The sequence below is a fragment of the Pungitius pungitius genome, chromosome 7 (assembly GCF_949316345.1).
Source record: "Pungitius pungitius chromosome 7, fPunPun2.1, whole genome shotgun sequence".
Classification (NCBI taxonomy): domain Eukaryota; kingdom Metazoa; phylum Chordata; class Actinopteri; order Perciformes; family Gasterosteidae; genus Pungitius; species Pungitius pungitius.
In genome coordinates, this window is record NC_084906.1 from 8,579,540 (window position 1) to 8,606,321 (window position 26,782).

Here is a 26,782-nt window from a genome sequence, read left to right on the forward strand (position 1 = left end):
GAACAGGATCGTCTGTATGTCCGCCATTGTTGTTAGCTTTCAGTGTTCGCGCGATCGAATGACGTCAATCTACTTTCCGTCCAATACCACGCCTATCAAGTAAGGGTACTGTTGGCGGTGGAAACGCTCGCCAAATCATGGTTAACAGACCCGACCCGTACCGACCCGACCCGTACCGCACCGTACTGCTCGGTGGAAACGCGCCAAAAGGCCCTGTATCTCAGAGGCCTGGGCCCAGTTAGGCTGCCACCTGATTTGACATACTATGTTTGTTGGATGTTCAAAAATCAAGCAAACTGAAGTAGAATATCATCAGCTTGTTTATTGAGCTGGGGATGTGGACAAGCATTTGTGCTGCAAATTGGAGCTGATTGTCTGTCTTCACGGTTTAGAAAGGCAGTATTACAGAATTAAAAACACTTTCAGTCTCAAGCACTAGTGTGCTACTTTACAGACTTTCACAAAAAGTTGGAGTTTCCTTCAAAATGTAGTGGTGGGCTTTTCTGGATACAGAGTTTATACTAGCACTTGGGAGTTTGAACATATAGAAAACACCTGCCTTCACATCTGCAAACTGCCCTGTCTAAAAAAAATTGCGTGAGTGAGACAGAGGGATCAAGACCACAGGGTCACTTATCAGTAAGGTTCTCTCGGAGCGTCTCCTGTCCATCAAAGTTATGGAAATGTAGAAAACGGAAATAGTGCTAAAGGCGTGGTTGAGCAAGTTTGAGACCAGCAACAAACAAGGTAATTTCTTTTAGGAAATCTATCACAATTGTTAGGTTTAGTGTTATTATATTTGGGAAAACTGCCAAAAACATTATGTTTACTCAACAAACCCACAACCAATGAACCACAACACGATTTTGAACGTGGTCATATGATTTCAAGTCCTGTGTTTTTTGTCCTTAATGACAAAAAAGAAAATTGGTGTCCATGTACACAAAACCCATAGATACAATAGTCACATATCGTAACTGTTTTTCGACCTGCTGTGTAATTAGGCTGGAATTAGATTCAAAGAACGGCTCACCCACCACAGTCCACTGACCATCACTTCCAGGCTTGGCTGCACGCAAAAGCATTTTATATTCCTATTTTAACCATTTTCTTTGCTGGTTTTGCTTATACAAATGTTCCAAACTGGACCCAGCAAACGCACTTCTGGCTGCACAAACGTGTGGAGGCCTGATGTGTATTGTTGAGATGGAACTTAATTCAAAATGGCCGTCTCTTTGAACTGGATGTGAAACAAGAGCAGCTGAAGTAGACTCACAGAGACGTGGGAAAAACATGTAGACTTCACTGCCTAGTTAGTTGGAACCTTGCATTGGATAGTGAGTGAAAATTGCATTGTTGCTCAAAAGTGTCTCAGTTAATAGCGATAGTAGTGAAAAAAAAAGACATGTAAAGACAGCCGCATGGATTCCATCTGCAGGAGCTCCCTTGTGCATTGCTGTGCAGCGCAGGTTTGTCACAGGGGAGATGCACTTGTCAGTGGGAATAAAGAGGAATGCAACCTGAGCCTGTGCAGCCACAGCCTGTGCAGAACATAGCTCCACCGGCCTCCAGGTCCAGGATTAATTAAAACTGAATGATGGTCTGGGCTGATCGGACCCGGCTCAGGTTCCACAGATGAAAAAGGGGACAGAATGAGATGAACTGGAGCCAGGCTGGTCAGCGCAGCTTGGTATGTGAACGCTGTCCCTCTGTTGTACTCACCATTCCCATGTTGTCATACTCAGGCCACCTACAAAGTAGTGAGGAGCTTCTGTTTGTGTGTACTCACCCAGTGACCCCCCCCCCAACTCTATCCCTCCCCAGCCCCTCAACACACTGCCTGAGAAGACGTTGAGGTCAAGGATCCTCTTTTAATAGGGGCCACCTGCTCATTCTGTCCATAGCAGAGCTGTTTGTGATCTCACTAAATCTATATCTGTTTTCTATAACTGCAGCACTACAGAACGCAGCCAGGATGAAGGCTGCAACAACAAACCTCAGATGGCAGGTACCACAGAGATGGGGTCATGCTCCCTTGGTTCGTTTGAATGGTTAAAAGTCCTTTCAGCAACTTAAAGTGAAGAAACAAGAAGAAGAAAGCATACTCCAGAGAGTTATTTAAGGTCTCCTTCATGTGTAATTTTACGAGGATATTGAGATTTAAAAAATGTGTGAACATTGAACCATGGGGACCTAAAACCCAACAGAGATACCCAGCATACCCCTGGGGAAATTGAAAACTGGCAACATCAAACTCTAGGTACGGAACCCTAGGTACATACAACCATGGGGAACTAAACCCCTTGGGACGTAGCACATAGAGACACTGGGAGATACAAAAGAAACATGTAAAAAACGTAAAACCTAAACGTAAGAGGAGTCCCTCTCATCTAAATTCTAACTGATGCAATAATAAACACTGACTCCTTTTTTGCCCCACATTTTTCCTGATCTATCGTCACTCACCTAGAGGAGCTTTCCTCCCTGTCACTTAACGTTCACTAACTGCAGAGCTACTGTATGAAGGCTCATGTTGGCGCGTGCTGGAGCAGCTCAATCATTTAGGCTGCATGTCGGATCAAGTGCACATGAGGCTTGTGCCAGGTCGGTCCTAAAATACCATGCATAACACATACTGAATGAATTTATTTGTCTTTTGTCAGTTTTTCTACATTTTTAAATTACAAACAGTGTACAGAGGGACCTCGCTTAGTCGCATGTTCTCTTTCTGCTAACATCCTCTGTGAGTCACCAATTACCTCCAAAGCTGGAAATCACTGCAGTGTATTTTAGGATTATTTTAGTAATCCGCCTTTTTCCACTAGGCAGAGTTAGTCTAAGGTCATGCTGGATTATAATGTGAATGTGCAGAGCCAACACATGGGTGGAAATGATGTTGATACAACACACTTACAGTTTATCCCTCAACAAGATTCCACAGCCACGCGAGATGCTTTGTGAGCAGAGGTGATTGCGAGTGTCCCGTTCACTCTCTCCTCTCCATTTGCACATCTGTGCTACTATTGGTCGATGTCACCAACATGTAGAGGCTGTCAAACGTTTAAGGGTTCTATTCCGGAGGGCGTCATGAGGAGTGCCACGACATGGGACAGAACCTCACTCCATTTCATTACTAACGCCCTGCATTTGTGTTATTGGGCTAACTTTGCCCGCTGTAGAGGTTTGAAAAACATTGTTATCTTAAATCATATCAGAATCAGAAGGCATTCATTGCAAGATATGTTACAAATAGAGGAATTTGACTTGATGAATTGGTGCAATTTAAGGATAAAATAAAATAAGATGAAGTAAAATTGAATAAAAACATACAAGCAAAAATGAAAACAATATAAACTGATAAGATAAGCACGTTAAAACACATATGTCCTGTATGTCCATATGTTTCCATGGAGTGAGACCACTGTGTAAAATGTTCCCAAGTATTGAGTCAAGGGTCTCGGAGTCACTTCATGAGACCAGTGAGTGATGCCAAAGACTAAAATGATGGCGAGCAGTTTGGCTGTTTGTTTTCACTAATCCTCATTAAGAGTGGAACACATAGTGACTCACCGGGGCCTTCATGTTTACCTTCGTCCACTTATAAACAGCAGACTACTGCTTATAAAACACCACCTGAATACTGCGAGTGGAGTTTGAACAACAGGACATCGCAGGCTAACTGCAGCGACGGCACGTTAGTTGAAATGTAGGCGACAGAACTACACAAACATCCTCATCCTGCAGCTCGGTAGGTCTGTTCCTGGGTCCGGATATCGGACCAAGTCGGCTAACTGCGGGCTTCTCTACACAAAAAACAGCTTCTCCTAAAATCTTGTGTAACAAGTGTTACCTACAAACAAGCTTGGGAACTGAAACGCAAGGAAAGGATGGAGAGACAAATACCATAAGGGACAGATGATGCTTTTGATTGGATGCAGCTGCAGATGTGTCTATGATATATTCATTGATATATAACCAAGACATATAAACAAGAACCCCCACCCGCCTAACCCTGTCTGTCTATAGCAGCACCATTTGAATTATGCACTTATGCTCAGTGGGTGAAAATGAAGCAGAACAAGTGACAACAGAAACTTTCTGTAGTTTTGTATAGGACAATGAGGGATTAATTGAAATATTTCAGTTTCACCTCCAGATAATTTCATTCATTCATTTGAAAAGTGGAGAGATTCATTTTTGCCAAATCAAAACAACTTCCAAAGGACTGCGGCCCTTGTATCACCTGACTGGCTACTGGTACTTGAACACTATCTGCTGTGCTGTCAACACAAATTTCTATATTGATTTACATAATATACAAATAGTTGTGCAAAGTCTTTCTGATTCTTGTTTTTTTTCCTGAAAAACCTTTTATTTCTCATGCTGCAATGCCCGTATTTTAACAAAAACAGACATCAGCATCACTTAAATCTTTATTCTTTAACATGTTCTTTTGCACAGCCTATAATAAATATACGAATACTTTGGCTTGGAGTTCTGACCAGCGTGAAGTCCACAAACAAGGTGAGCACAAACAACTGCTAGAGTGTATTACGCAAAACAAACAAATTTCACAATTCAGTTGACTATAGTATATATAGAGATTCATAAAGCTCAATTCATGTCTGTGGTAGTAGCACTGATTATGACGATGGTTGGGAGCCTGAGATAGCAGCCCATAGCAGGGCCCCTGCATTTCGGGGCTCTGCTATTACTTTGGACAATGATGAGAAGAGAGTAAGATCACAGTGAGTTTGAAGCCAGCATCAGTAGAACTCTGCCCAACGCTCTGAAGTCACATCGAGGGGAAATGGTCATTCAGTTCAGTGTCCCCTGCAGCCCACATCACATAAATGCTGCTTCTGTAGTAATAATAAAAATAAATCAGGTTTAAATAGCGCTTTTCAAACGTTTAAAAGACACATTATATAAGGAAAAGAGGAAAAAACTTTAAAGTAAATATATAGCATAAAATGGTATCAACTGACAAAATAAAAAATATGAGGGTGGGGGCCTGAGATCTGAAGAGGTGTGTTTTGAAGGCCTTTTAATTGTTGTCAATGTGGGGCTATTTTCAATGTGATTTGGTGATCATATTCCCCAAAGGAGGAAGAAATCAACAGACCTGAGGCACCAGGAGGGAAAGGGCTGTCAGAGTACAATACAATACAAGGGGACCGAGCACCAAACCCTGGGGGACACCATCGGTGACCAGAACTTTGTTGATCTGCAGTTGTTGGTTGAGATATAGTCTGTCCCAGAGGTACCAGGAGAGGGCAATGGGGGTAAAAATAGTAGAAAAGCACTATATAAATTCAGTTCCAACAGATCCTAAGGGTTTCATATCAAATCAGACTTGTACAGATATGTTCTGTTGATGACCACATCACACATTAGTCACTTGTATTTAAAACCAACTTCATGTTTGGGGGCCACTTCAAACTTTTCACAACACGGCTTGACCTAAAGCGCTCGTTGATATGCCACTAGCTGAAGATACATTTTATGCAAGTGTTGAAGAATTTTTAAGAAGATTTACACATCAGTCATGCAAGCAAATGATTGTGAGTGTCTGAGAGGCTGATAGAAACAGTTGTGATTCACTATTATAAGATATACTCGTGAAATAGTGTGACCCACAGCATGTATTCTATAATACTTTATCATTTGTCTAGCCGACACAGTGGAACTCAAGATGCAGTTCATTCATAAATAAACTGATGTTCTACTCCTTGTCATGTCTGCTGGAGGCAGCCATCGTCTAGTCGCACCGGAACTACTTCGTGCCTCCTTTACAGTTCATGTTCTTTACATATTCAATGACTATTTATCAAACATTTTAATATTGTTTGTGTTTTACGTGAAACTGAAAAAAAAAATTACAGTCTGTATGATTGGTGACAGAAAATGTTTCTACTGTTCAAACATTTGGAATCTGCACCCACAAAATCTTGATAAGATGCACTTAGATGGCTCAGGGGACACTCAATTCCACCCAAAATCAGGAGCCCCTGCACTCTTGTGTGTCAATAATGATGAGGGTCATGCTTTATTATACTGCACTTCTCTGTGATTGAACAGCTGATTTCACACTTTTGAACAACAGTGTATGTTAAGACACAATCAGTAGCGAATTACACGCATCATATCATAAACATTAGTTAAGTGCCAATAAATATGTACATTCCCAAGGAGACTGATTGGACAATAATGCTGGACAAAGACGGTGCGATCTGTCTAGTATTCCAGAGTGGTAAACCAGACTTTGTACTTGAGTGTCATTATTATTTTATCATTATTATTATTTAGGAGGGAGTACTTTAGCCAATGTTGGTGTCATTTGTAATTGCTATGATACAGAGTGTGTGCACCCACGGACGTCTGGACTAGGACGGCTGAGTCACGCAGCAACTGGAAGACATTAAAAAAAAAACTATATGTTTGATGCAGGTTACATTCAGATACTTGGGTAGAAGGACACTTGTAGAGGTATTCTTGGCACAGGCTCAATACTTAAACCCAACATCTCACCCACCCCCTCACTCAGCCGGGAGAAGCTCTATGAGGAGGGCAGCCTGGTCCATTTCCTGGTTTGATCCCCATCACTGAGGACGTACCCCTTTGAGCCAGGGCACCAAAAGCCATGTAAATGTACATTGACCAGCCAGTAGAACAAGATAAATACAGACGCCCATTGCTGGCAATATGTCAATACCCAACACTGTGTGTTCTGGCACTGAGCCTCATACAAACAGTGCCTCTGCACTGTGGGACAGCTGCTGCTCGCTGCTGGAACGAGGCCTACGCAGAGTTTCACTCCTTAGGCGCTGGAGCAGGTGGAAGGTGAGCACAGTGATGTGTCCATCCATCCGTCCATCCATCGTGATGGTGAGTGCGCAACATCAGCATCCTGCACCGCAGAGCCCGTTGGTCAAGTCCTGGATGACTCCAGCCTTCACCAGCTTGAGCAGGAACTCCTTCTCTCTCGATATGTTGTGAGTCCAGGACTGCAGAGGGCAAAGAGACACATTGGATTGTTGCACTCAAATCAGGTTTCTATGTGTCTCGCTTTCAACATTTCATTAAAAATCCATTTTGAAGTGGAGTTGGAACACTGCCGACTACTCATTGGTTGGAGGGAATTTGACACTAGCGCTACATGGGACATCCAGCACAGCATTGCAAAAAAGGGCTTCACTCACTCAGCTCCTTGGAAACAATTAGAGGAGCACTGACACAATAGAAAGCTACAATTAAATATATCACTGTTACAACCACTCTAGCAGGTTGGAGCAGGTGATTCATCGTTTGTGTGAGTTGGTGTGCGCTTTAGGCTGCGACATCAAGTTGAAATTGTTGAACCACTGTTTGAAAATGATGTCTTCACATCATTAATTCAAAGCCAGTTCCACATTCTTCTTTGACAAAGTGTTTATTGTTATATAAGTTATATTTAAAATTGTGTCTCTTGGAAAACTCCCTTTATCTAATATTGATTTTAATACCAAAATACTAAATTACTTATTTATTTTCCCAGCTCTCTGATTAAAAAGATCAGAAACATTGGGGCACTGTCTGGTGTCTTGGTTGGGTCAGTCCGTTTTGACTAATGGAGGAGCGTAGAAATGTCCCTCCTGTCCCAATTATACAGTACATGCCAGGGGTAGAGTGCTAAGTGGCCCTGTACCTCTCCAAGCTGAGAGTCTGTGGGAGGCGAAGGAAAAGGAGGATGAAGGGGATTGCATGTCTGTCTCAGTAACCTGGGATAAGAGTGATTTATGAGCGGGCTGGAGACTGAGAGACGCTGAAGTGGAGCGAGCACCACTGCGCTTGGACTCTTTTAAAAAAACGGCACCCAGCAACGTGACTGCACTTGAGCTTTCATACACAGACCGCTGCACGCTGGAGAGAAAAGGTCACAGTAAACTGTTCAGTGCAGCCGTAACCTTTACAAAACTAACAAAAAGGCTGCTGGTCGACAGAATGCAAACACATTTGGGGGTTGTGATATTGTGTGGGAGTATTAACTCCATAGAAATGAAGCTTAGGCGAAAATTCAGTCAGGAAGACTGGACAGGCGTTGCCATTCCCGGTAGGCTTCCTCTCTCCCTGGGGGCACACGGCCAGCTGATTAGGGGCGGGGTCAGGTAGTACCAGCCAACCAGATGTGGGTGATGTGGGTTACCTTAAACCAATTGCATTAGTGCTGGCAAACAATAAAAGACTGTTCTCTCTTTGCTGTCAGTTGTCATTTCAGCGCGCACCAAAGGCGACCCGCCACCACCCTTGACACCTCCAATCTACAGCAGTACCTGGCACATCAGGATATTGGAGCAACTTATTCTCTACCACCATCACCAGTGTCTGGTCTCCCGATGGGGGGGATATGCCTCAGCATCCCGGCCCCTGTTCTATCCTACGGCAGGATGGAGTCCAAGCCCCAAACACATTGAAATATCAATATTCATGTTATAATAAAGCAGTGTTCAAACTTCAACAAGTCTCTCCGGATTGGCTCTCACACACTATTACAATAGTCCAAGATGTACACTAGGAAGGTTGATGCCGGAAGTCCATATTCGATTTGTTCTGAAAAGGATGAAACTTCGTTGTGCTTCTAAAGCCGTGTTCACTCTACCAGCGACAAAAGCAATATAATGGCCAAGCGTGTGCGATGTTGCGCTCGTCTAAGTACTTCCATCTCTAAAGAGCACTGGGAACTGGCTGACACCCTTTTTTGATAAAATAGCTTTCTAGAGCGACATGTGGCGGACTCATCTTGAAGCTGAACCTGGCTGTCAAAATGAACGTTTTAATCTATGCGATTAATGTGGCCGAGATTAATCCGATGAAATATTTAGTATTTAATGTAATATAATATTTTATTTCTTCACCACCAGTAACTGATTTTTACACACCAGAGCACTTACATGGATTCCCCTCTATCCTGACAGAAAAGAATTGTCCAGACAGACAAAGTAGTTCCAGAGTTCTTGGAGCAGAGGGCAAAAAACAGGGGGCTGTTCTGTCAGACAGGGGCGAGAAATGAGCGAATCCTCACACCTTGGGACACAGGCCGGATAGTGGAGAAATGGAAAAGACTCACTCATATACAGAGAATTGATTTAAAAATAGGACAGAAGGAGGGCTTTTAAGAACCTTCATAGAGGCACCACCAATTACCTCTTTGATGGCCGCCATCCTGATCTTTTCATAATAGTGCAGTGGAGCATTGGGGGTGCTCATGTTGTAGCCGAATCCAGCCACTGCTACTTCATCACAGTTATGGAGGGCCATTGTTATGGCGACTGCCCCAAGGGTCGGTATATTCTGAAAAACAGGCGTAATTGTGTTTGAAAGCGGGCCAGGACTTGCATCTCAGAACACGTGGAGTCCCTTCTAAACGGCGTTATTTGAACTGCGTAGTTATTGTGTGGAGATCTTACAGATGTGAGATGTAGGAATGTTTCTATTTACAACAGCCTAATGGTAACACATTGTTTTCAGACTGCATTGTGGGCTCCCTGGAGGGTCTGCGCTGTGTTCACAGAGGACTCGGTAATGCAAACAGACACACAGTGGAGTCGACTACCAGAGGCACCAGTCCGGACCATTAGCTGTCGGCCGGGTGAGAAACGGCTCACGCTGTTCCTGCTACTTCTCAGCCCGAGAGCTGAACGGGAAGTGACGGCTACGTGAACGGCAGGCCTCTCACCCCTCTGCCCATCTGTCCGCGGTTGTGAGGCAAGCCAATGAGCTTGAAGGAGGCCTCCTGGATGAAATAGGGGTTCAGGATGCGCATGTCGCCAGGGTCCCTTGGAACGTGCCTGGCCACGGACTTCCAGAAGCCATCGGTGCTGTGCTGAGACACAGAGAGGAAGGAAAATAGAAAATAATTGTGTAATCATTGAGCAAAAATAAAAAATTGTCAAGGACTTCAATACATTTACCAATTACCGACTTACATAAACTAAAATATAATCTGTTACAGATATTCATAATAGTTTAATCACAAATGTACCATCTTGGTTGCGTCTCACAGCTCCCGTTAGCGTACTATAGTAAAAGCCTGTTAAAGCCGACTAGCTGTACAGTGGACACAGAGGAGAAGCAGACCGTCCCAGATAAGGACCAGTTGGTGGGTGCAGTACATTATTTAGCAGCTAGACAGATTCAGAAGTTGCTAGAGATCAAAAGCAGAGCTAAAAGGAGAGTCAAGATTGTTGCTCTTTGTGACGTGTGAATTAAGAACTTTTATTGATCTTGATTCCGGCCAATTTAATGCGGCTTTAAGCCTGGAACACACCAAGCCGACGGTCGGCCGTCGGGCAGTTTTCGTGCGTCGGCAGACTAAATCTTCTCAGTGTGTTCCGCACCGTCGGCCGAAGTCGGTCCTCGTCGGCTTTGTAACGGCCGCTTCGACATGTTGAATCGGCGTCGGGGCTTGTCGGTCAGTCGGGCCTTCTGATCATTCTGATTGGCTGCTCTTCTGCACTAGAAGAAAAAAACGGCAGGCGCAGAACGGACTTGCAACTTGGCCGTCGGGTGTTGAGAATCGGCTTGGTGTGACAGGGCAACTTTGGACCCAGATGCTGCTGACGTGAGCCGATTCCGCAGTCTGCTCACGTCGCCACTAGTTCGTCGGCTTGGTGTGTTCCAGGCTTTAAGTGTCACTTGGGGCACAGAGCTGGGACCACCCACATCCATTATGAGCTCCATGTTATTAGCTTGAGAACAATTCTTGGACAACGACTGCTCTCCCGTTTTTTTCCAATGTGAAGCTTACAGAGAGACAAAGCGGTATTCAATTAGTTTTGCAAAATGTAGATGTACCCAAGCCCATACATGATGAGGGGAACATTTTACAGTTGACAATGTTTCTCAATTACTTACTGACGTGTTAATTTTGAAGTCATGAGCTAATACCAAATAACTTTATCCACCACAAATCACTTCTACAAATTTACCCCAGGAGCTAGTGTCCTTTTTCAAGTATTTTAATTTCTTGTAAATGAGTTAACAATGTTTCTCTGGTCTTATGTTGTTTGCTGATATGTACAACATTTTAAATTTGTTTGAAGATTATTGATATCAGTGGTCAGTAATCATACATGTTAAAGATGAATAAATACCATTTATCAGTTCATACTAACATTGCATGGCCGGATAGTGTGCAAGTGGACAGGGGTGGAAAGTATCATGGAGCTTAAGCAGCCCAGAGAAAGCAATAGCCTGAGCTGAGGCCTGGGTGAGTGGGGAGGGTCAACTCCATTAAAACATTGATGAAAAACAAGCAGAGCAAACAAAGGCAGTCAGAGGAAGCCCCTGTATCAGTAGACACGAGGCCATTAACCTAATTACCAGTAGCCTTTCTATTTATGAGCAGTTACTGGGATACCTGCCTCTCAGTTTGTTCAGGTATGCTGAAGAGACAGCAGTGATAGGACCTATTAACTAACTGGCATAGAGATGTTGCCCTGTTCAACCCATGGATCAGGTGGTGATCTGACACCATTTTGCTCTTCTATCCGTGCAGGAAACCGGACACTAGTAGCACTAGTAGGACACCAGACTGAGGAAAACCCATCTGCACACAGCAGACGGGGAGGGAATTTGATCCCCCCCCCACATGCCCTCAAGTGTTGTTCTAAATTAAGCTGATCTCATCTGCTTCAAAGTCCTTTAGCACTGCTACTCTATTATTTGAAATAATAATCACAATTTCCATATCCATGCAGGTACATACATGAGGACCACCTGAAGCATTTAGGAGCAGCTCACTGCTATCGCTGCTCACTGTCTGGAGCGGCGTGCGTTACAACGGAGCATCACCAGGGCGATAAGTGTCTAATACTCAGCAAAGGTCTCGTGAAAGTTCATCATGAAAATGAAATAAGATATATGTCTTATTTATTTAGGCTGTCAACATAAACACGTTAATCTTTGCGATTAATGTGGCCGAGATAATGTGATGAAAAACTTTATGTAGTTTTACGCAACTTTGTTTAATTCCAGTCTGCCCCGGAAACAAAACCGCCGCTTGTTGCGGTCAGTTAGATCGGAGAAAGCAAGATGCTAGCTGACGATGCAGAGAGATTCTCGCATTGGAAGTAAAATAAACAGAGGCGCGACATGCAAAAGAGAACTGTGCAGAGGAAGTCCTCTACGGGTCAAACAGAAGGGAGATGAGTGATGAGGCAAACGGACCATTTTACACACTTCTAGGCTAAGCTAGCTGCTAGGCTACTTCCAGGGCCGGGTCTAGACAGGCATGTATGAGGGGGCAGCCACAAATCTTGAGGGGGCATTGTGCTCCAGCACCTTTTAGTTAGGGATTTAGTTTGAGGGGGCATAACATTTATTTGAGGGGGCCAGGCCCCCTCTTGCCCCTGCCTAGACCCGGCCCTGGCTACTTCCATCCCATCTACCCTGCAATGCACACGGTCTGCACAGGGAACCTTCTGGATTAATGTGGGGAGATTGTTGGCACTTCAAACACCCCCGGAGAGTTGAGAGCAAAGTGCACAAGGACCGCAGGAGTCGCTAATACTAATAATTTGTCGCTAGCTAACATGTGATCACGTGTGGAGTTTTGTGTTTAAAATAACATGACATAACAATTAAGCAACAGTGTTTAAAGTTATTACTCACTACTTGTAAGATTTAGTATTTAGTTGAAAAGCAAACATTTATCAACAACATTCATTAATTGTGATTAAGCGTGTACCGCTAAGTTAGCTATTAGGCAACTACATCTCAAAATCTACCGTGCAGAGGACCACCACTGTGTCCCGAGAAGACAGTGGCTTTGGAAAACATCTTGTCTAAATGTCAGGAGACTGTTGGCAGCCGTCAAATGATGGAGAGTTGAGAGCACAGCAAAGTGCACAAGAGAGGAAGAGTCGCTAGTTAAACATGTTCCACCTCCAAGATGATCACGTGTGTAGTTTGCGTTTAAAATACAACAGTGCGTAAAATACATGCTGTCTAAAGTGATTACTTATTACCTGTACAAGTTTTATTCTTTAAAAGAATAACCAAACTTTTAATCGTGATTAATCTAGATTGAGGAATTTCAAAATGGGCGATTAATTAGTTTAAAAAAAAAAGAAATCTATTGACTTGTGACTTGGGCTGCAGGAATGTGTAAAATTCCCCCTCATACATTGGTACAACCATAAAGCCTGGAGCCACAGAAACAAAGGAGGACGCTTTCGGAAAGGCGGGATGCTTATGTAACTACTGAAAGCTCAGAACCAGGCAGGTATGTAATTATTGCTTTCACAAACATTCAAAGGTTCTCCAAGGTTTACTGAAAGTGAGAGTTTGCAATGAACAGCATCACTCTATTTGTAATTATCTCACTTTACATGAGGGAGTGACAGAGAGAGCACACTGCTTTCTGCTGCCTTACCAGCCTCTGGTTGAAGACCATGTGTCGGAGCCACTTGAAATCCAGAGCTTTAAATGCTGAAAGGACAAACAGGGAGCGAGCCTCGTAGCGCTCTGTCTTTTGGATGGCCCCCTCGGGATAGGTGATCCTCATAGTGGTCTTGGAGCCGACGTCTCTCTCAAAGCCTCTCACCGGGGCCTCGTTCAACCTGCAACACGCAGCTGTGAAATCAATCATGAATTGTCCCGCCCAAAATAATCAAAGAGGGGCAGTGGACAAGTCACATTTCATTAATTAAATTGATATGGTCCGTCATCTTGCTTTATAATTTGTATATCAGAGAGGTGGGTCATGATTTTGATAAAAAAATAACAAACAAGGAAATCGATAAGTAAAAATTAACATGAATAGATGAACATGAAAAAATACATAGATGCCTCTCCCAAAGAATGGCGCTCAGATAATAATAATTTCACTTCAGGCTGTCTTTCTACAGCATCTTCACTGTCTTCAATCGTTACAAACTTATTTAGCATAGTCTACTTACTGTTTATCATTTTACAAAGAGTTTGTATGAAATAGGGGTAAAAACCCTCTACTAGACACATTTAAATCACATTGAGAAATACAGAATGTGACCTTTAAACTTAAACGTTGCAATAGGGAATATGATTTATAAAAATGCCCTTACAACTGACTTCATAATTCTATGATGCTATTAATAGCTCCACTTTGATAGCGTCACAATGATATACAGTATTACACCAATAACAATAATCAGAACCTTGTGAAATTTGAATCCTAAGAAATGCTCAGAACTTTGCATTGGATGCTTTTATTTGGCAGTTGTAAAAGCTTAACCAGCTAAAACTAGGTTTCTCCACTAGTTCATATTTTCCCAATCTCAGCGTAATGCTAAAATAAGATTTTACAATATGTTACATTTACATATTCTATTTAAAAAGCAACTTTCAATAAGTGTACTCAACCGAGAGGGTACAGACCCAGAACCACAAGAATTAAGAAAGTACCATTTCTTCAAGACAGCAAAGTGATAGAAGCCTCCTGTACCTGACCACCACATCGAAGTCATCGATCCTCTGTCCCAGAGACCTGTTAGCCAGGATTCCTCCGTTGCCCACAACGATGCACGTCTTACAGTTCATGCTGTAACACAGAGGGGATCATTTCCTGGAGTCATTTACCACATACGTTCAAAGTATTGTTGGATAATTGTTGCATTTTATTTTTTATTTTTATTTTTTTTGTTTATTTTAAGGAGATGAGCTGAATTTGAAGGAACATATCTGCCTGCTGCAGTAAAAAAATCAACCAAGTCTCTTACATGTATTCATTCTTTATCGCAGCCACTGAGACCCTAATATAAAAAATATTAAAAAGAGGACTATTAATTCCACAGCTAATGATATGTCGCACTTTGGTTCATATTATGATCATAATATTGTGTTACAGACGCAGTACAACATGTGTGCAGTGTTTAGTCTGTGCTGCCTAATTCTGGGTGGAAAAATAAACACATTCCTTATTTTCTTAGCAGGCTAATGAAACCGAGGGTCGGTGTTCAGTGTCCACCAGGCTGAGGTCCATATAAAGACAAGTCAAACGACGCTGTTACTTGAGTAGCTGATCTGGGATCCGCTCATGAATGATTTTGTGGATTTTGTTTTCCATATCAGGCATTTTAGGTGCAAGACACTGACATGAAGAACAGGATTCTGGGTACCATGCTTCCTGACAAAGGGTGAGAACAATCTGAGCTTTAGTACTACCAGGAGGGACAGGTTGAGGGTAACTGATGTTGACTGAGGCGTTAGCCTAAGGTATACACATGAACACACAGTGGTAGAGAAAAGAGCTTCAAGTCTCTGTGCTTTTTGTATTTGAGTTAAGTACATATGTTACTTTTCAGTTCAACCTTTTTACGCATTGAAAAATTCAAAATAAACATAGTATTTCTAAAGTGTCGGTTTTACTGTATATTTTACATTTATTGGCAATTGTATTTTAATTTGTCTCTTAAAAGATCATTAATAATAAAATAATAATAAATAAATGTAGTTTTCTATAAGTTGAAGTTTAAGAATAAGTGAATACTTCACTTTGAGCTATGTTGGATCACACCTATGGTCAAATTGTTCACATACGTATTCAACAATGAATGCAACTTTTTTTTTCAGTTTTTTGTATTTTGAAATACAACTCATCTGTCTTACGTCAAACAGCATATGTTGTGTGCTTAATAAACTAGTACAGGACCATCTTAAACCAATAATGACACTTATCCATCAATAATTCTGCTGTTTGTTGTTTCTAGTTGCTGCAGCGTGAGCCTCAGACAGCGTGTGAGCTCCAAGCGTGACCGGAGGCCTTTATGCTCAGCTGGCTGCATTATTCAAAACGCCACGGTGCAGAAACATGTATTGTGAAGAATCATAACAATGAGTGAAATTCAGAAAAATTCATTTCAATTGACCTTATATAGTGCAAAATCACAACTGGCAAAAAGCAATAAACCACAATGGCGGGAAACGGTTTTAATAACTATCATATCTCAAATTCATGGACTATTTAATTGCCTTTATACAAGAACTGCATCAAAGTATGTAAAGTATTACATTTGTTGAAGGGAACAAAATGTTAACTGAAATATATAATTGTTAAGACATGTAAATAGTGCTTTGATCAGTGAACTATTTGTAAATGTTTGTAAAGGCAGCCGACTCTTTAGTTGTGAGGGGTTATTGTGAGGACTGCCCTGCCTTGGACAGAGCATGATGCATGACAGGACACCCACTCACCTGTCAACTTCTTCCCCAACGCCGTATCTCTTAGTGGCAGCCAGGAGAATATCTATGATCCTCTCTGCACAGAGTCAGAGGCAGACAGAGAAAACAAGTGAGTGAGACACGCATCGCCGGCACAGACTGGACTATCTGTGATGGATGAGGCCGACACTGCTGCATGTCACACAATGCTATACAAGCGTTACAGAAGGGCACGAGCAAGGTGGGGGATCGTAGTCAGTCCGCTATAGATCGCAGATCACAGCTGTGTATATGGAGTGAGCCGCTGAACCGAATGGGAGGGTCTTGAAGATATTTATGTGTATATACACACACATACAGTACCAGTCAGAAGCCATTCAATGGTTGTTCTTAATTTGTATTATTTTCTACATTGTAAATAAATATCTAAGACATTGAAACTATAAACTAACACATATGGAATCATGTGGTAAACAAAGGAATGCTTAACAAACCAGCATTTATGTTTTATACTTCTTTAAAGAGGTGAGTTGGACCGCCGAGTGAAGGCAAAGCAGCCAACAAGTGCTCAGAACCTCTGGAACTCCTTCAAGAACCTTTCCAGGAGACCACCTGGTGGAGCTGATTGAAAGCATGCCAAGAGTCTACAGTATAAAACATTTTCTGATCACCACATAATTCTATGTGTTCCTTCATATACTTCAATAGTAATCTACAATGTAAAACAATTTAATAAAAAATAAAATCTGTTGAATTAAAAGTTTCAATCACATTTAGCAAAAAATTCCCCAAATTAAGATATACTGTACCAAAACATTTTACGAAGCATTAAAATGAAACTAAAAGCTGGCAAAGCGTTTATTCCCATCCCCAAGCCTTTTTTTTCATTCAACATAACTTTTAGCCAGAACATATCATCCAATTCTATGTCAATTTTTTAATTAACCAAATTAAATTTGACCCGCTCGGGTACGAAGAGGCGCTTTGAATGAACACAGTTGATTTGTGTGGGAGCGACTGCTTTAGTGCTTTCTTCTGTTTGTAGCACTGATGACTCTTTGACTTGTAAACACTATGATGTTACGGTTAGGCCTAAACAAAACATGCTTTAACAAAACAACCCTATGGTATTTATCAGCTGCTGTTATTATACTATTATACTGCTATATTTCTACTAGTGCCAGTCAGCAAACCCCACACACATGTTTAGCAGGGAAAAAAGATTGTTTAAAATTGTTCTGTGACGAAAGTCCTATTTTTGAGACGCGTCATCTCGTGCATTCACTAATACTTGTGCATAAGAGTTGTGCTCTTTTATTTGTTAGAGAAAGTTCAGGAGGGTTGTTGGCACGGTTCTCCTTCCTGTTTTATTTTGCAGTTTCATGTCTCTTGTGTCCCTGGGTAGCTTCACTTCCTGCCTTGTCCTGTGATTGCCTGATTGTTTCCACCTGTGTCCAATCACCTGCACCTCCCTTGTGTATTTAAGCCCTGTGTGCCTGTTGTCCCTCGTCGCGTCAATGTCTATGTTACCCGTCGTCGTTGGTGGTGCACGGTCCTTTGATTTGTGTGTCTGAATAAAGAGCACCTCTTGGAAACCTCGAAACTCTGCATATGAGTCCTGCCTTCAACCTGCACCAGCACCTCCACCCTGACAGTTGCATCATGCAGTCAGGAGGAGACTACTGTATTCCACTCAGAATCTGTAAAACACATAGTCGCCAAATGTCCACAAGTTTTACAGAGTGGTTTGAAGCTTACTGAGGGCTTGGGGTGCTAGGGTACTGTTCCAGTGTGTGGTTCAAACAAACAATCTAGTCTTAACTAGTGTTGTGTGAATTACCTAATGCTGCAAAGACAAGACCGTCTTCACAGTAATCGTACCTTGTGATTTGACACCAAACGGAGGGAAATAATCCCTGATCTTGGAGAATTTTTTGTAGTTTTGGTCAAGGAACATGGGAGCCAGTTTGATGAACCTGTCAATAGAAAAGAAAACATGTTCAATAAGTGAGAACAAAGAAAAGGTCTTGGTCGATCCAGCGTCTGTGTCGCTGGTTTTGTGACAGAATTCCTAGGATGTGGGAGGATGGAGAGGATTTAGAGTGGTCTAGCTTAAGCATCAATGAGGTCACACAGGCCAAAACCGAAGGTGGGTTGAGGGTGGTCCGGATGTTTGTTGGCGGGCACTAGTTTGAAAAGAAGTTTTGTAAGATAGTTATAAAACTTGCAATATGAATACCGTAATACATAATATTAATTTTGAAGGGTGTACAGAAACTGTAATAATACGGGTTAACGAACAAATAAAGATGACAATTGACTCGGCATAAACCATCACCTTTCTACTCATCGCTCATGAAGGTGTGCTCAACATAGAATGTAAAAGATTACACAGTTAAGTGAATTCTGTCCGTCTACTGCTCCACCACATGAAACACACTACGCTCTGTTTAATCTTTACATCTGTCTCCACTTTTGGGGGGGGGGGGGGGGGGATCAGGCTCCACTGGACATGTATGTACTGTACGTACGCTGTGTGTGTTTCAATACATTTTGTCAAGATCCCCCGGCTAAGGTAACAAAACAATGACACACAAAAAATTGATCACAATGCCATTGAGTGTCCTCAGGCTTCCACATTCCTTGTGACAGAATTTGTTATTTACATCTAAGTGACATCAGAAAAAAACCCTTAAAATGGTTTGTAACTAATAAAAGAAAAGACACAAACTTTTTTGTGTGAAAAAGTCTCCCTAACACTTAAAAACCACAAGGACTCCTTATCAAAACCTGTTAACGATGTCCCTTTGAAAGGTTGTACAAAGAGTACATTTGGCTTTAATTGTCGATTTTTGAAAAAAAGTAGAATCCAAAAGGCAGCATAACCTTTTGCTGTGAAAAAACTGAAACAGAAGGAAAACTGTTTCTTTAACCGAGTCAACCCCTGCAGCTCTGGCAGCCGGTTCCCTTCATGTGTAATATCACATAATGAACTGTAAATTAGCGCTCATTTTGGAAACACAAAACAGCTGCTAATCAGTCAATGTTGGAAGAAACCCGAAAACACTTCAACGTGGTAAAGAAATCAGCTGCTAACGATGCATCTCGCCTTTCTGACCCATACAAAAACAGGAGAGCATAAACTGAGATTAGATAAGTACACATAACATGAGATAAGATCATTGGCATATAGCACTCAGGGCATGAAAATAGATTTGTAGAACAAATCAAAGTAATCTGCTATTGGACGGGATGAAGAATATTTCAAATGTATACCCTTACCCAATGTTAGTATGCTTTTAACTGGGATATAACTTTCCTCCCAACATGGCACCTTAAACTTTGACCCAATTGCTCATTATCTAAGTATTGGGGTCCGATATGTCTGGAAAGCCATGCCAAACTTCAAAATGCAGGATGTTATAGAACATACTAACTATTGCGACAGTCTGAATCTTACATTGCTATACTAGTACGGCCATTGGAATGCACAGCTAGCCGTTAGCTTGTTGCTCATAATTATCCTGCCTTTTCCCATTAATATAATGACCTCCACACACAGGCTAACGATATGTTACCAGCTACGACATCAATAGTTACTTTCAGAACTAGCATTTGTTAATGTGACAAATCAAATAAAAGGTCTTCTAAAACCACGTTGCTTTAATTAGTTATCAACGAACTAACCAAGGGCAGTTTTCAGCAATATAAAAAATGACCAAATGGCGATGTCATCTTTTCAACTGATTTAACTTTCTGAACTTCACAATAAGATATGACGCTCAAAATGGTGCAACAAAAGCTCCTTCAAAATACAGAGTAACTTCTCAGTGTAGAGACGTGGCCTCAGTGTTCTCACTGCTTTCTGTCATCAAAGTCACCATTCGGTAGTATGACGACATGTGAATGTTCATATATACTCATAGAATTAAACACATGCCAAACAATGGCTGGATTCAAATTGTGAAAATAATGACGTCCTAATGTCTATTCCTAACCACTATTCTTTGACCTCATGAGGAGTTAGGAAAAGACAAAGCTGGACGGGAGATGCAAGTTAGTGAAGATGCCTTCATGTCTTGTTTCAGTGCAGAGTCATGCAGATGACATAAAACAACCAGATTCAAAGTTTTACTTTATTAACGAGGGTGTAATAGAAATTAATAATGCTAACGGTTACTCACATGATCCACGTTTCTCGGTCGTGATCGTTATTTCTCGTGAATGATACACCAAATGATATGTCATAGTGCCGCCGCGAGGAATTTTGGGAGGGAATCATCCCCTTTCCTTTCGTAAAGGTTGGGCCAGTGCTTCCTATGCTAAAGGAGCCAAGTAGGGGAGCATGGAAGCTCCTTTCCTAAGCATTAGCGTGGCGGCCACTTACACCACCTCCAGGTCATTTCAGAGTTAGGAACCTTCCTATGTGAATGTGATGATCCTTTTTAGGGAACCGTTCCTTTTGTCCGGTGAGCTCCTCAAAGCACATTTCTGTATTTTTATTTATATAGTATTTCCCGTCGGAGAGCCAAGGAAGAACCAGCTGAGCAAAGGCAGCAGATGAAATTGGACAAGGATGCCCTGGGCGTTTCAGCGCTCCCGTCTCCTGGGGAAAGTCCCCCTGTGTTGTTTTAACATGTTACAATCTGGACTCTGCGAGCACACTTCATTAGCGGCGCTGTGGGTTGCGTGTCTCCGGTGCTCAGAGAGTAAGGGGGTCTGTGAACCGGCCCGAAGGTTTTCTCACGCACTGGGACGACGGCAGAGCAGAAGTGGACAAAAATAGATCTGCACCACACTGTGGCCCCATCAGACCACTGCGCCCTCTCACTCATTCATGATCATGTGTAGGTGAAGGCCTTTAACGGGGCAGGGGACTTCTTGGATCTTTAATAATGCAGAGGCAGCAAAAGTATCTCTGCTCTACCACTCTGAGCTCAGAGAGCTTCCTATAAAAAAAAGGGGCAGCTTGAGCGAGAGTACTTGATGTAGGCCACTTTTTAAGAATGCAGCGGGGGAATTATGAGAGTAATATTTAGAAAGCTAAACAGCTCATACTATCCTCTATGGCTGGGTGGTATTCCGTTCAAACAGTATACCGCTATAAGATCAGATCGTTCATATCGACAGAACAACTGATGTTGCTCTTCGGCAGAATTTGGGCAGAATTTATTTTTACACCTCATCGTGAATCATGCAGCGGACGGAGCTACAACAATGAATAACCCACAACATACGTTCTTTAACAGAGTAAAACCCCACAACACTACAGCTTGTGACACAAACAATTTGTAACACTAATAATTGTACATTTATTACCCCGCCGAACTGTATGCTGGGTACAGCTCACAACAAGAAGTAACTAAGTGTTACATGAAAACGTGGAAAAGAGTGATACAGGAGGAACAAAAACAAGAGACCAGAGATGCACCAACACAACTTGTGCCCAAGATCCAGAGTAAGTTACATTATATCAGAAAACCATTGATTGCAAAGTCTGTCGAGCCTCTGGTGGCAACACTAGCAGCCACAACAAGCTAACTAGCTAACTAGCGCTAATGAGCTAGTTGGCCAGCGAGTGCCAACAGCTGTTTGGGTAGCAAGCGGTCTTTTTGGGGTCAATGAATTAATGTGTTTACTTGAAAAAGCAATACCATCACATACCTGGATACTGTCAGAATCTTTCTAAATACCGTGATATGGATTTTTGGCCATACCGTGCAGCCATACTATCTTCTTGATTATTTATTGTATATTGTTATTGCTGCCCAAAACCTCAACATACATGTTGACATTTAAACATTCAAAAATTGTTAAAATGTACCTTCAGCCAGTAATATGTTTTCTCTCAATAGAGCATTAAAGCATCATAGTGTAATGTTAGGATGCTGACGTTAACCAGCACTGATCCTGCTGAGGTCAATGCAGATGTTTTTGTTCACACTGTAGTACTATCTAGGAAAAAGTAGGGTCCTCCGGGCGTGTCAAACTGTCACAACAGATAATCTGTGAACAAGTCAAATGTGAATCAAGATTCTGTGACTGATACAACGGAAATGTTGTCAGAAGCGTTCTGTAGTGCGCTGCTTTAAGATGCGATGCTCGTTGCTTGTATTACTTGTATGACTGTTTTAAGCCTTATTAAGCCACTTTTCTTGGCAGGAGCATTTTTAATCCGACAATGACACTCCCAACGCTGCTGTAGCTGCTACTGACATTGATATTGAAGGTATTGAACTTATTAAGGGTGTGGAAAAACCACCAGTGGAACGCAACACGGCAAAGGCCACATTATCCGTGTTTGCATTACAGAAACAATGTTACAGCGTTTAAAACTATATAGCCCTTAAAACTTAGAAGCATTCACATCAGGAAGGCTCATTTTAACTTTATCTTAACACCTTCCACATCATGCATTTGAGGAGACGTCTGTAGACTAGATAAGTTACCAGACCAAGTAGGTGTCATGTTACCACCAACATTACCACCAGCATGTGACGGACCAGTGATTTCACAGGTGGTAACACCAGGCTTACGCTGATCAAGTTGTGTCTAACAACTGTGTGTGATCTCCATCAAACTCACATCCATGGTTTGAGCATATGCTTACTTTGGATAAATGGCAGTCATCTTGGCAGCGGCAAAACCAGGCTTACAGGCTCCCTCGCTTAGATTGCCGTACTTGTACACCAGCTCCAACGGCCTGTAGACATGGGGGGAGGGGCGGGTCGAGTCAAGCAAGGGTTGAATTTTCACATTATAATATAATATTCACACACACACTCCTTTGAGGGGGAATCTGAAGACAAGCCCCTGAGGTTTAAATATAGTATTAAAGTAGTCAAATGTATACTTACAGAGTAGCGCCATCCGGCTTCAGAAGGAATCCTTGATGGTCATACACTGGACAAAGAGAGGTGAAGAAATTAGGATCTCATAGCTATTTGTGCACAAGCATATCTGTTAACTCTGCAGTGGGAGGATGACAAGGCAGCAGTGGTTCTGTTTGGTTTATTGTCCACTTGTTCATAACTACACTGCATGTATTCCTCAAAAGGTGATGGCAGCCGGATTGAGAGGACCAAAACACCACTTGCTTGGGGTGAACCAGTATGAGGAGCAAATGCGATCAGCAAGGGGAAGGTTGAGTCTTAAAGCTACATTCTCTCTATTGGCTAGAAAAGTCTATGAGAAAATGACTAGTTTAAAGTCCTCTTCAACACAGCATGATATTCATTTGGTAAATTTTGCCAAATAGATCATAATGCAGGGTATGCTCTATGGCGGGACTACTGTGATTGACAGGTGGCAGCTTTCTATCAAGCCTCAGTTGGGGTTTTGGTCAAATAACATGCAACAACTTTTTTCTTATAAGTTTGCTGATATCAGCTTTAACTAAATTGTCGTAGTTCTTTTCCTTTATGTGTTTTGTAAGCAATATCCATATGTGTATATTTATAACAGCAGCCCATGTCTGCATAATTTGATGGAATCCCTCTTGGCTAATTACATAACATCAGATAGGATCTTCTATCTTTGAATGATATATGCGCCTTTCAAATCAGATCAGGGAATAGCCACAACTAACGGCCTGAAAAGAAATGACCACCACCAAATGACAATAAGTCGACTCGTTTCCTGTATTTCACTGGAAGGGACGGATGTCCGCTGCTTTTCTTTAAAGCAGCGTGATCTGAAGCCAATTATGAAGCATCCTGTCTCTCAGTAAACAAACTGGCTCCCCCCTCTGGTAGAAAGTCACATCATGATGATGACACTCTTATAGTGCTTACAACACTAACAGGGCCAAGTATTTACATTATTGATTAATTAAGTTATTCATTTTTAAGATATATATCGTGGCATGTTTTAGAACAACCGTGACAGATTGGGTGTATTGTAGACTGTAAACATCAGTCATCCATAACACCAAAATGAAGAAAACACCTGAAAATGTTTGATAAAGCCGACGATTAATGCTAATGCTCAGATGTAAAGTCAAGGAGACGATTATACAGCATGCAAGTTCCCTTAAGGAAGCACCTCTACATTGTCAGACAACATACAGCTCATGTATAAATTAATTCCAGCATGTTTTTTTAATTTTTAATATAATCTTGTGTATCGCAGTTATTTTCGATAATCGCATCATCCCATTCCTAATTTGATTAACAAATTAATTTTTCAGTGGAGTTTCCTAATCTACTTGTGTCATATTGCTCGCCTTGCCTTTATTCAAGCTGCATTCAGCCACATGAGATGCAGCGTACAATAGTAAACGTTGCAAACACATGACTCTATGGTCTCAATCACTAGCTTCAACTCAGCATGATGTTCATTTACTAACCAAAGGTCCATTTACAGGCTTTAAAACATCAGTCCACAAACCAATGGCTGACGTCACCATGACAACATTCACTTCTCACATAAAGGAAGAGAATCCCTGAGTTATTGTTGCAGAATGTAGAGGAAATAAATGAATGGAGGTCATACCTTACATGGCATTATTTCATCGGAGAAATACTCACATGAATCGCCGGACCAGCCTCGTAAGCTGATCCTCCCAGAGTAGTAGAGGAATCCCAGGGCCAGCATGGAGCATAGGCCCAGGAAGACTTGGCGACTGGGTTTCATTCTCATCTCCAGCCAGCGTGCATGGCCAGCCGTGCCTGTTTGTGAGGGGAATAATTGTGTTAGTTCAGTGCTCATAGATGGCTTGTTGTCACTTAACACAATCCCCCACGAAATTCCTGCGACTCTGCACCAGTCAGCAGAAGTGTCAAGTTCCTCCCCTGCCTTCCTGTGGAGGATATCCTAAGCGTAGCGATCCTCCCTGGGAGATGGGCAGTGGCTTAGTGACGAAGGGCCCACTTGGTTCCGAGACCCTATGTGCACCAGTGAAGCGTGATATAAACTAAAAATAAGAATGCCTTCAGGCATATTGGCATCGGATCGGATGCAGCGCCCCAGGAACATTTTATTGCTGAAAAATAACGATATGCCACGTTATCTACTATCCGAGTGATTTATCTGTGCCTGTTAGCCCTTTTGTGATGATGGAATGTCAAACAAATTAAAAGTTGGAGACAAATAGCACCTGTTAACTGATCTCTTCACTGTGTCGCACAGTAGACTGGAGTCATAACATTAACACAAGATGCAGAGAAAGTGGGAGAAATGTAAGGGCAATAGGCCCTTTCTCTGTGCACGGTGGCTCAAGGCAGGACAGCATTCTTTGCACATATAAAACTACTGGGATTGTCCTTCCACAATGTCGCTCCTTAGTTCAATTAAAGTGGAGGTAGAACTGTGACCACATTGTTTCCATGAGAAACATGTATCACGCAATTCGCTTCTTTTCGTATTATACACAATAGAGATTACATACAGCCTACAGAGAATAATTTGCAATCCTTTTACAATTTATATATATTTTTTATTTATTAAATTGTTATACAAACTTATATTACTACAATTATTTTATTCTAGTGGAGATAAAACATGTGACACGATTGGTGAAATCACACACACACACACACACACACACACACACACACACACACCAACTGTTTAACAGCATCGGTTGTAACATTTCTTTATATCTTCTTCGGTTGGTTTCACATTTGATTAGACACGAGCACAACGCAGTAAATAAACACACAAATAAATAAACAAACCCAGTGTGTTCGGAGGCCCATTTGGATCCACGAGAGGAGATGCATCCGCAACCGTCACGAGTGTAACTGACTGGCAGAATAGAACGTGCCGCTGAAAAGCAGGTCGGAACAGGGACTGCCGCGGTGAGTCAACCAGATGAACGAGCTGAACCGCTCCCGTCCCATCGCTCCACTTACCGGACAAGCCCCGTCTCGTTCGAGAGGGCGAACGCAGCGTTAGAGAAGCAATGACGGACCCCCCCAGGAATAAAGCGCAGGCATGTCATTGCAGCTAGCTGCTAGGTTACCGCAACTCGGCCGTCTCCACAGTAATGCTAGCTCGTTAGCTACGGTCACAACCGGCTTGTGAAAACACTTGGAAACGCACGGCATGGATATGACAACATGGCATGTCACGAGTGTAATAACGCTGTATCAGGTAGCCAATAGGCGGCACTAACAGGGGGCGAGCCGTTCACACTCTTACCGGACGGATACCGTTATTCCTCAAATTGACCTCGAAGCCGTCAGCGCGTGCGGACGCCGCGTTGGCCGCGAGCTATCGACGCGGGCTGCGTGCGGACGGCGGGCGGCTGCTGCAGTCGATCCCCGGTAGGTAAAGTGTACCCATTTGGGCTACCCGGTTGATCCTGCCAGTAGTGCCCGGTAGCACCCTGCACCCTGCGACTCGGTACGGAGAGAGTGGCAAGCCAAAATTAATCTCTGCGTGGATGCCGGTTCCACGAGCGAACGTCACGATGGGTAGAGTGTTTTTTATTAGGTAGTATAAGTATTAGGAACCGCAGTAGGAAAATAAATGTCATACTATGCATAACTAATGAAAGTTAATTAAAGCATTACATTACATGTCATTTAGCTGACGCTTTTATCCAAAGCGACATAACAATAAGTGCATTCTTGAAATGAATAAATGAAATGTGGAGCAG

The 26,782-nt window shown here is 42.3% G+C and overlaps 2 protein-coding genes across 3 annotated transcripts in view; both read right to left on the reverse strand.

Moving 5' to 3' along the window:
• The window catches only part of LOC119216626 (uncharacterized), a 25,537-nt gene extending 18,656 nt beyond the window's left edge, over positions 1 to 6,881 (reverse strand). Inside the window, 1 exon segment of the mRNA XM_037469646.2 lies at positions 6,754 to 6,881. Coding sequence (XP_037325543.2) covers positions 6,754 to 6,881 — 128 coding nt within the window.
• On the reverse strand, positions 4,421 to 26,564 carry st3gal3a (ST3 beta-galactoside alpha-2,3-sialyltransferase 3a). Of its 2 annotated transcripts, none has more exons than XM_037470076.2 (11): positions 26,323 to 26,564; positions 24,708 to 24,848; positions 23,037 to 23,082; positions 22,790 to 22,882; positions 18,061 to 18,155; positions 16,213 to 16,276; positions 14,465 to 14,560; positions 13,415 to 13,601; positions 9,716 to 9,862; positions 9,184 to 9,330; positions 4,421 to 7,007 (listed from the first exon to the last, which is right to left on the reverse strand). In XM_037470076.2, the coding sequence occupies exons 2-11, from the start codon at positions 24,817 to 24,819 to the stop codon at positions 6,903 to 6,905; spliced, it is 1,092 nt and encodes a 363-aa protein (XP_037325973.1). In that variant the 5' UTR covers positions 24,820 to 24,848; positions 26,323 to 26,564; the 3' UTR covers positions 4,421 to 6,902. The 2 variants fall into 2 exon arrangements, with proteins under 2 accessions (XP_037325973.1, XP_037325972.2); XM_037470075.2 differs by lacking the exon at positions 26,323 to 26,564 and adding an exon at positions 25,857 to 26,301.
• Between the last annotated feature and the right edge of the window lie 218 nt (positions 26,565 to 26,782).

What these genes read in the sequence shown, in the direction of transcription:
- st3gal3a (XM_037470076.2), bottom strand. Translation starts at nt 24,819, where the DNA reads ATGAGAATGAAACCCAGTCGCCAAGTCTTCCTGGGCCTATGCTCCATG. An exon ending in TGGTCTTCAACCAGAGGCTG is followed by an intron (nt 9,863 to 13,414) that starts GTAAGGCAGCAG and finishes TCTGTGTCTCAG; the next exon opens with CACAGCACCGATGGCTTCTG. An exon ending in GGATGGCGGCCATCAAAGAG is followed by an intron (nt 7,008 to 9,183) that starts GTAATTGGTGGT and finishes TGCCCTCTGCAG; the next exon opens with TCCTGGACTCACAACATATC.